Source organism: Petaurus breviceps, unplaced genomic scaffold (assembly GCF_028583685.1).
Source record: "Petaurus breviceps papuanus isolate PSGF00001 unplaced genomic scaffold, PetGlider_PUasm1.0 90823, whole genome shotgun sequence".
In the NCBI taxonomy this organism is placed as follows: domain Eukaryota; kingdom Metazoa; phylum Chordata; class Mammalia; order Diprotodontia; family Petauridae; genus Petaurus; species Petaurus breviceps.
Genome location: NW_027187352.1, coordinates 446731 through 456349, shown reverse-complemented (window position 1 = coordinate 456349; position 9619 = coordinate 446731). Strand labels below are relative to the sequence as shown.

The 9619-nt window shown below is 39.5% G+C and overlaps 1 protein-coding gene across 1 annotated transcript; it reads left to right on the top strand.

Moving 5' to 3' along the window:
- Window positions 1-362: 362 nt before the first annotated feature.
- On the top strand, window positions 363-9413 carry LOC138148361 (E3 ubiquitin-protein ligase TRIM17-like). Its single transcript, XM_069071052.1, has 6 exons — window positions 363-785; window positions 1187-1294; window positions 6069-6350; window positions 7711-7733; window positions 7879-7976; window positions 8901-9413. Exons 1-6 carry the CDS (start codon window positions 363-365, stop codon window positions 9182-9184), a joined length of 1218 nt encoding a protein of 405 aa, XP_068927153.1. The 3' UTR covers window positions 9185-9413.
- The last annotated feature ends 206 nt before the right edge of the window (window positions 9414-9619 follow it).

The window sequence follows — 9619 nt, the reverse complement described above, 5'->3', positions numbered from 1 at the left end:
CTTGTGAATGAGATAGTTTTCCATAAATTGCAAAAATTCTATAGTTGTGCTGAAATGAAAGAAAAGATGGGAATCATGAATTTGGCTATATCATGTTTGGGTCAGGCCTCCCCAAATCACAACTCCCCCACTTTAGGTTCTCACCAGGCCTTTCTGCCCATTTCTTAATACTCCTCAGGCTTAGTTTTTTTTTTTTAATCATTTGATTAGTCCTCAAAGCTTATGGTGATAACTGCCCTTTGATGGGAATCCTTCTCAGCTGTGGCACTGGGAGGAGATTAAGAACCTTTGTTCTTAATCAGCTATTTTGGTGGAGGGATGGTAGCTGAGGTCTTAACCACTTGTCTTTCTTACTCAGGATTATGGCTTCTAAAGACTTCATCCAAGGCCACCAGAATGTGCTCACCTGCAACATTTGTTGGGCCCCTCTCACAGACCCAGTGGCCGCCAATTGTGGACACAGTGTTTGCCAATCTTGTTTCAGTAGCTCCAGTGAAACTTCAGAGCCCAACTCCTGCCGAAGGTGCAGGGAAATCTCCCAGTCCAGAGCTTTAAGTGCCACTTTAAGGAGAAGGGGGAAACTGCCTCCAAGAAGGAAGCCTTCAGTTACCCGGGAACAACGTCAACAGAAGCCTCAGGGACCCAGCAAGTGTGACAAACACCAGGAGGACAAGAAGTTGTTCTGTATGAATGATCAGACCCCAGTCTGTGTGCCCTGTTCACAATCCCCAGAACATGAGGCTCACACAGTCAAAACTACAGAAGAAGCTGCCAAGGTCTATAGGGTGAGTAACCATGGGGTCCTGATGAGTGCCTCTTCCCACCTACCCCCCTCCATTTTGCACACTCCCAAATTAGCATCTGTATCCGGACTATCCCTTTAAGGTAACTGAGCTATCACAGCTGAGGACAGTCCCTTCAAACCAAATGGTGTTAGCCTCCCAGGCCTCCTGAATTTCTGAACCTGTGCCCCTTACTAGAGTTCTCATATATATATTTTTATTTTTGGAGGGCAATTGGAGTTAAGTAACTAGCCCAAAGTCACAAGGCTAGTAAGTGTGTCAAGTGTCTTGAGTCTGGATTTGAACTCAGGTCTTCCTGACTCTAAGGCCGGTACTCTATTCACTGCTCCACCTAACACCTTCCCCCTTCCCCCCCCCCCCCAACTTCATACTTCTTTTTGAAGAAAAAGCTTGAGGAGAATCTGAAACTTGTACAGGTACATTTAAGAGATGTTCAGAAGCTAATACTGGAAGAGAAGAAGATACCTCGGACATGGGCTGTTGTGTGGACGGTAAGTGTATCTGGCCCAGTTTGTATATCCTTTACTTACACAACTAGGTACTGTCATCATTAAAGCTGTCAGATACAAAAGGGTTAAGTGACTCCAAACCCTGTACTGTGTGCTAAGCTCTGAAACCAAATGTCATCTCACCCTGACTCAAGAGTCCCGAAGAGTGAGCAAAGCTATGTCAGGCTTCAGAGTTAGAATCATAGGGTTTGAGAATTGCAAGGCATTTAAATATCCATCTGACCCAATTCCTGAATGAAAAGAATCCCAACTATAATATTTTTGACAAAAGGTCATGTACTCTGCTTAAAGAGCCCCAGGGAAGAACAAAAATTGACCTACCTCAGGACAGCCCATTCCACTTAGGGGACAGCTGTAATTTGTTAGGAAGGAAGTTTTGCTTGATTTCGTCTGAAATTATTTGTAACTTCCCCTGGACCTGGAGTTGGAAAGACCTGAGTTCAGATCCAGCCTCAAAACTTCTTAGCTCTATGACTCTGTAAGTCACTTATGATCGGATTGCTTGACAAAATGAATCTGCTGGATCCGGTGGAGAAGGAAATGGCAAACCACCCCAGACACCACTCCCAAGAAAATCCCAAAAAAAGTAGTATCCCTGGATTGAAGGGTATATACAATTTTATAGCCCTTTGGGCCTAGTTGCAACTTGTTCTCCAGAATGACTGAACCAGTTTATTACCATTCTAACAATTCCTTAGTATACCTATTTTCCATCATCTCTAGCATTTGTTATTTCTCAGGCATGAGGTGATACCTCAAAAGAGTTCTTTTTTATTTAATCAGTAGTGATTTAGAACATTTTTTATATGACTATGTATTGGATTTCTTACCTTTAATCATTTTTCATTTGGGGAATGACTTTATAAAGTTGACTTCATTCTCTATATATATCAGAAAAACTTGTAAAAATGTTTATATTATTTCATTTTCTATCCTTGTTATCCATAGGGTTCTCTTTTTTTTTTTAATTCAATTTTTAATTTATTAATTTGTTTATTTCCTTTTAGTTTACAGGATTCAATTCCACAATTCCTTGAATTTCACATTTTGTCCTCCTCCTTCCCCTTCCACTCCCATGGCATCTTATAATCAAGTATAGGATCTGTAAATACTTTCACATTATACAGTGGTCAGGTTATAAGAATGGATTGTACTGGCTGGAATGAAAAATGGTAAAGAGGACATAAAATCAAATAAGAGAACGAAAAAGATCAGGTATTTTGCTTCCACCTGGATTTAAGATTAGTTCTTTCTAGTTCTTTCTCTGGATGCACGTTTTTCTCTCCATCATGAGTCTTTTGGGATTGACTTATATCCCTGCATTGTTGAGAAGAGTCCAGTCTATCAAAGTTGGTCATCACACATACGTTGTGTCTGTAATTGTGTACAAATTCCTCCTGGTTCTACTCTTCTCACTCAGCATCAGTTCTTTTAAGCCTCTCCAGGTAAATATGAAGACTGCCTGCTCCCCGTTTCTTATAGCACAATAATATTCCATAACATGCATATACCACAACTTGTTCAGCCATTCCCCAATTGATGGACACCCCCTTAATTTCCAATTCTTTGCCACAACAAAAAGAGCTGCTATAAACATTTTTGTCATAGGGTTCTCTTAGCAAAGATAGGTGGTTTGCCATTTCCTTCATCAATGGATTATTAAGTCAGAGGTTAAGTGACTTGTGCAGGGTCATATAACTAGTGTCTCAGGAGGGATTTGAACTTAGATCTTCCCTACTCCTGTACCAGCAAGTCCACTTCCTATATTATCCCAATATACTATCATAGGAAATAAGATTAGTTTCTGCCGTGACTTGTTATTGTGATCTTAAATTCCCTTTCTTGTTATTCATCGACCATCCCTTTTTCATTTACATAAAGCAATTTTTAGGCACTTGAGGGGCACGATGCCAAGCCTTGGAAATACAAAAAAAGGGTCACTAGGCATAGTCCCTGCCCTCAAGTAGCTTGCAATCTAATGGGGGAGAAAACATGAAGACAAGTATATAAAAAGCAAGCTATAATACAAGATGAATAGGTAATAATTAACAGAGGGAAGGCACTAAAATTAAGAGGAATTGGGAAAGTCTTCCTAGTAAAATATGGGCGACAGTCAGTGAAAAATGTCCAGAGCCCAAAGATAAGAGTTCTTGTTCCTGAAACAGACAGGAGGCCAGTTTCACTCCATCTAAGAGTCTGTGATAGGTGAATAAGGGGTAGGAAGGAAAACAAAGTAGGGGAGCAGGTTATAATGGACTTTTTTTTATCCCAAATAGCATTTTCTCTTTGATTTTGGGAGGTGATAGGGAGCCACTGGAGTTTGAGTAAGGGAGTACCATGGTTGAACCTGCACTTTAGGAAAAATCACTTTGGTGACTGAATGAAGGATGGATACAAAGGAACCTGAAAATGGCAGATCTCAGGCAGTAACTCTCCCTGGCCCTTAGAGAAGGCCACCCTCCAACTAGAAAAGGAAAAAAAGGAATCCCTTGTAACATACCTAGTCATAATCCTAGAATATTTTATCACTGAGGAAATGACAGTTGGGATGGGCAGGGGACCTGAGTGTTGACTCTTTTAGAGAAAAATAATATTAAAGGAGTGTGTAAAGAGAAGATGGCACCAGATTGTGGGAGGCTTAAAATGCCAGACAAGACAGTTTCCCCCTCTTTATTCAGTAAGTAATAGGAGCAATTGCAGGGCTTGGGAATGTGATCTCATAACAAGATCTAGAAATTGAGGGGATTGGAGTAAGTGGTTAATTGTGGGAACTGAGTGAACACATTTTGTGTCTTAGTTCTGGAGCTAGCTCCAGAAGTTCCCTTTCCATTCAATTAAAGGTCTAGTCATGAGAAAAGTATAATTGAATTGTGGGAATTGAAAGAAAACCCTATTGTATTTTTTTTGAACCTGCATGGCTAGGAAGCTGGACCACTTCTACCTGTTGCTTAGAGACTCTTAACTAAGGACCTAGTTAATGCTGACCAATACTTGGTCAGACCTAAAGATTTATTCAAGGAGTTTTCTCACAATTATGTATCTCAAGCAACACATGTTTTATCTGAAAACTGTTCTCATTCCTGTTAATTGTTTCCACGTTCCTTTAATGAAAGGAACTTTATTCAAGTGTCACAGATTCTCACAGAATTAGAGAGGGGGATGCCTCCTTTTCTGATTTTAGAAAGTTAACACCTATTCACTCTTACCCCTCCCATCTTGGAAAATGCCTAATCTTTCATCTGATTTGAAATCAGATTACTTAATATGTTGTTTCCTTTTAATTAATTGGCCTATTAGATAATTGTTTTTAATGTATAAAAGTCTGTTTTCCCCCCAATATTCAGGGTCCAGCCCTAAACTGAGGAAGGGGCCTGGTGCTGGATTTGTTGGGCAATTGGCAGGAATTGCTTAAAACTGTTTCCTCAGTCATTTCATCTTTCACTTACCACAATACGAATATAAAATATGCCACAGGGAAATAGATTTTTAAAAAGATGGAAAGATACTCTTGCTGTACAGGTAGGTATTAATTGAATTAGACAGGTCAGAAGGTGTCAAAGGTATTAATAAATTAGAAGAGAGCATTATTCTTTAATAAAAGCGGATATTCTGGAAGAAAGAATTTGGTTGAAACCCTAAAGAACCATAAAACCTTAGAACCATTAAACCTTAAAGTGATTTGCATTCCATGTCTTCATTTTACACATGAGAAATAAGAGGCCCCAGCAGAACCAGATTTCAAAGTATTCCAAAGCAGTTCATCAGAAGAATCTGGTACTAGATAAGAGAGTGATTGATTAATAGAATAGATATAAGTAGACTATATAGAAGTAAATGACCATAGCAATCTAGGTCTTTGATTAAACCCAAAGATAGAAGTTTTGGGGACAAGAATTCACCATTTGGAAAACCAGAAAGCAGATTGGCAGGAACTAAGCGTAGACCACTGGAGACCTAAAAGAATATAAGTGATTTAGAGGAATATGGGAAAAAAATAGTAGATCTATTGATAGGAAAAGAGTTTATGACCAAACAGATAGAAATGAAAAGGGGTGATAAAATGGAAAATTTGATTTCCTGAAATGAAAAAGTATTTGTACAAACAAAACCGGTGCAGCTATGATTAGAAGGAAAGCAAAAAAAAAAAAAAAAATTGGGAAATTTAGAGCAAGTTTCTCTGGTAGGGAACTGAGTCAAATTTGTAAAAAAAAAAAAATGAGAGCCATTCTCCAATTGATAAATGGTCAAAAAAAGGAAAATGACCAATGCAATACTGTTGCACTCTTAAAAAGATGAAGGGGATGATTTCAGAAAAACCTAGGAAGATCTACAGGAATCACACAAAGAGAAATGAGAAGAACCAGGAGAATATTGTACAAAGTAAGAGCAATATCGTATGGTGATCAAATGTGAAAGATTTAGCTACTCTGATCAATACAATGATCTAAGACGATTCTGAAACATTGAGGATGAAAAATGCTATCCAACTCTAGAGAGAACTGATAAACTGAGTGCTCACTGAAGTGTGTGTGTCTCAATTTTAAATATCAAGCATAGATTAAAAATTAAGATTAAAAAATTAACATTCCCTAGGTCACCCAGTTTGCTAATGAAAGAGCCTGAACTCAAATTCAGGTTTCCTAAATCCTGCTTAGTCCAGTGTTCTTTCTAATATACTTTGCAGACCTGGGTTGGGAAGTTGAGGTTGATTGGATTGCCCTCTTTATAATTAACATCTGAGCATGTGTCACTGTAGGAACAAGTAGAAATGCCCAGAGAAACCTTTGAGGAAAAATTTCAAGAAATAAGTGAGTTCCTGAGTGATGAAGAAGAGGACGTCCACAGTCTTGTGGAACTGGATGAGGAGGAGAATGAAATGTTTGAGCAGCTGAAGGACCATGAGGCCCAGCTAGAAATCCGCAACAGAGAGAAAAAGAGGAGGAGTCGCCTTCAACTGTCCCAACACAGGCACGACCTGAGGGAAATGGCCACAGCTTTGGAAGAAAAGTCCCGGATGCCAGATACAGACCTTCTGCAGGTGATGACAGTTTTGTTGGGCTCTACATAGTGGTGGAAAAAGTTAGAAAGCTATGACCAGGGTGTATTATTGCCTCAAAAATTGATGCATCTCCAGTTCCTACATTTTCTGAGTTCTAGCCCCTGTCACCAACTGCCTTTTCTGTGTGTGTCTCTCTCTCCATGCTTAGGAACGGGATCCCTGCCCCCTGGTCATACTATGAACTATAACCCAGGCCTGTGCCCAGTGTGCACAGACACATCCATCTTCCCATGCTGACCTGGGCATAGAAAAATGGGGAAAATGACTCATTGATTTTTTTTTTAAAGTTTTAAAAATTTCTTCATCAGGAATTCAGTCAGTTTCTTACCCCATTCCCTTACCCCAAAACAACCCTAAGAATTAGAGATTGCTATTTGCTGTTTTACAGTTGAGAAAACTGAGGCAGACAAGTGACTTGCCCAAAGCCAGACAGCCAGTAAATGATTAAAGATCCATTGTTTTTCCTATGAGATTTCTATGAGAGTTTTTTTTTGTCTCCCTGTCCCTCTCCAAACCTCAAATGTTCACATATTTTATATTTGTGCTTGTTATAGCTTAGTAAAATTTCATTTCCTTGAGCAAAGAAATTGTGGTGGGGTTCTTTTTGTTCATAGACCTATTTTGGTGATTCACTATTTACTTAACACTTCCAAAGTGTTCTGGATGGCAGGAATTCCTTATTTTTGCCCCAAAGGTGTACTTACTTATCCCATTAAGTCTTTTTTATGCTGATTAAAAAAGGAAGAGGAGTTACTCCTTGGACCTCTGGTCTGCCTTTAGACAATTCTGGCCTGAGGGCAGAAGCTAAGTTTTCAGATTTTCAGAGTTGCTTGTGTCTTTGGAAGCTTTCCTCTCCAAATTGAATCCTTTACACAAACTTATGTAGGCTGCCCCTGGAATGAAAGGCATTGGTGCTTTCTAGGTTATTATGGAGATGTGGCTAATGAAAATCCATTCACACAATACTTACAGTAGTTTGCAAGCTTATCTTTTTTCAAAAATCTAATTTACAAAACTGAAGAATATTTGAATGTTTATTACCATATTTTGGTGTTCCCCTGGCCCAGATGTGGAAGAGAAAGTTGGGAGGTGCTTTTGTGATTAGCCACAGACATTAAGTGCCTTCTAATGAACCATTTCTATCCAATTGTTAAAAGTTCAGCATTTCTCAATTTTGGTTTAGCAGATTCTGTTCAGTATGTTGATTCTAACAAAATTTAAAGGAACTCTCAGGGGATAGGGATCTATGGCTTCCTTTTTTTTTTTTTTTAGAAGGGTGATGTCTCAGAATATGCCTTGGAAACCTACCAGCCTCTGACCTTTTTCTTTTCTCTCCTAGGATGCACAAGAAACACTGAACAAGTAAGTTAACATTCTGAAGGAAAATAATAAATGGGACACTAAGGATAGAGGGGGCAAGGGTAATATCTGTGCCGTAAGGCCTTTGGTGCCATGGAGAGCAGCCTATGGTGACTGGCATGTTAACTGAGTATCTCTTCTCCCTTAGGAGTGAGTCCCTGTTGCTTCAAAGGCCAAAACCTTTCACACCCAAACTGAGCAGTTCTTACTGCATGGAATTAAGAGAATTTCTGAGGAAATTTCAAGGTAAGTCTAGATTTTCTAAAGGGCAAACCATGTACCTTTTGACCATCTTGGATCTCTTGGCTATCGAGAATCAGGTACCAAGTACCAAAGACTATAAGCCCATGGATAAAATGATGAGATATCTGCAGCAGCACTCCATATCTCCACACCACTAGATTCTCCCTACCCTGGGAAACTACTGACTGGTTTGATCTAAAACAACAAACCATCATTTACAATGGTTGTGGGTTAAACTAGAATTAGCTGGCTCAGGCAAACATAAAACCTGACCTTTTGTTTTCAACATTTTATTTTGTGAAGGAAGACTTTTTCTTTCCTTAGGCCAGGCAAACTGGGGAATCTTAAGTTTGGCAAAGAAAGGATTGTTGGCAGTAAATGAGCTAACTTCAGTAGATGGTGGATATGGGGGCTGGAAACCACAAACAACATCCTCTTCCTGTTCAGCTGTGTCCAGCTCTTCCGTGACCCCATTTGGAGTTTCTTTGGCCAAGATACTAGATCTGGTTTTCCAGCTCATTTTACAGACAAAGGAACTGAGGCAAACAGGGTTAAGTGACTTGCCCAAGTTCATATAGAAAGTAAGTGTCTGAAGTCAGAATTGAACTCAGGAAGATAAAATCTTTGAACCACCTGTCTGCCCTGAAAATTTGTTTTTGCAGTTTCTTGGTAAAGATAATTAAGAGCAGTTTGCCATTTCCTTCTCCAGCTCATTTTACAGATGAGGAAACTGAGGCAAAGTTTAGTGACTTGCCCAGAATCACTCAGGTAGCAAGCCTTCAAGGCTCAGGTCCTTGACTCCAGGGTCAGTGCTCTATCCACTGCCCTGGTACCTGCCCAGACCCATCTTAACCTAGACAATATTCTTTTGTTCTTGACTCACTGGAGTACCTTCCCTTGAACTGATGGCACCTTTATTCTTTACAGAATCTCGACTGTTGCAATGTCACTATCCCTATGAGTTACCTGATGATGACAGAAAGAGGACTTTCACGTTTGCAGATATTTCCTCAGGTCAGATGTTTGCTATTTATACCTCTGGAAGTCTCCATTACATGAACCGGAGAGATTTGTCTATTACGCAATTGAACATGGATGGCCTTACTGAAGAGAAACAAGATGGTCCCATCTCCACCTGTTACTGTTTGCCAATTGAAAGGGAGAACTACCCTACTAACTTCCCTCCTTACCCCTCAATGGAATGGCATTAATTAGGACAGAGACCTGGGCAAACCAAGTAAAGATGGTTCAAGGTGATGCTGGAACTGTATCCCTCTTTTAAACCTGACATGTAATATACAAAAGGGAGGGGACCTAGTTGGGAAGCATTGGAAGCAGAATGCTCCTTTACCAGGACAAATGTGAATTTTGTTTTTGTTAATTAAGAAACTATAAATACAGTGGGATCTTGCATTGTGTCTGACATATTATCTACTATAGAAAATCTGTAAAGGGCAGCTAGGTGGCACAGTGAATAGAGCACCAGCCCTGGAGTCTGGAGGACCTGAGTCCAAATCAGGCCTCAGACACTTAACACAAAACTAGCCGTGTGACCTTGGGCAAGTCACTTAACCCCAATTGCCCTACCTAAATAAATCTAAAAAAAAAATAAAATTAAATAATTTAAAAAATAATAAAATTTAAAA

Coding starts and splice junctions, on each gene's coding strand:
- LOC138148361 (XM_069071052.1), top strand. CDS start 363: ATGGCTTCTAAAGACTTCATCCAAGGCCACCAGAATGTGCTCACCTGC. Junction 786..1,186: donor AAGCTGCCAAGGTCTATAGG/GTGAGTAACCAT, acceptor TTCTTTTTGAAG/AAAAAGCTTGAGGAGAATCT. Junction 6,351..7,710: donor CAGATACAGACCTTCTGCAG/GTGATGACAGTT, acceptor TTTCTCTCCTAG/GATGCACAAGAAACACTGAA.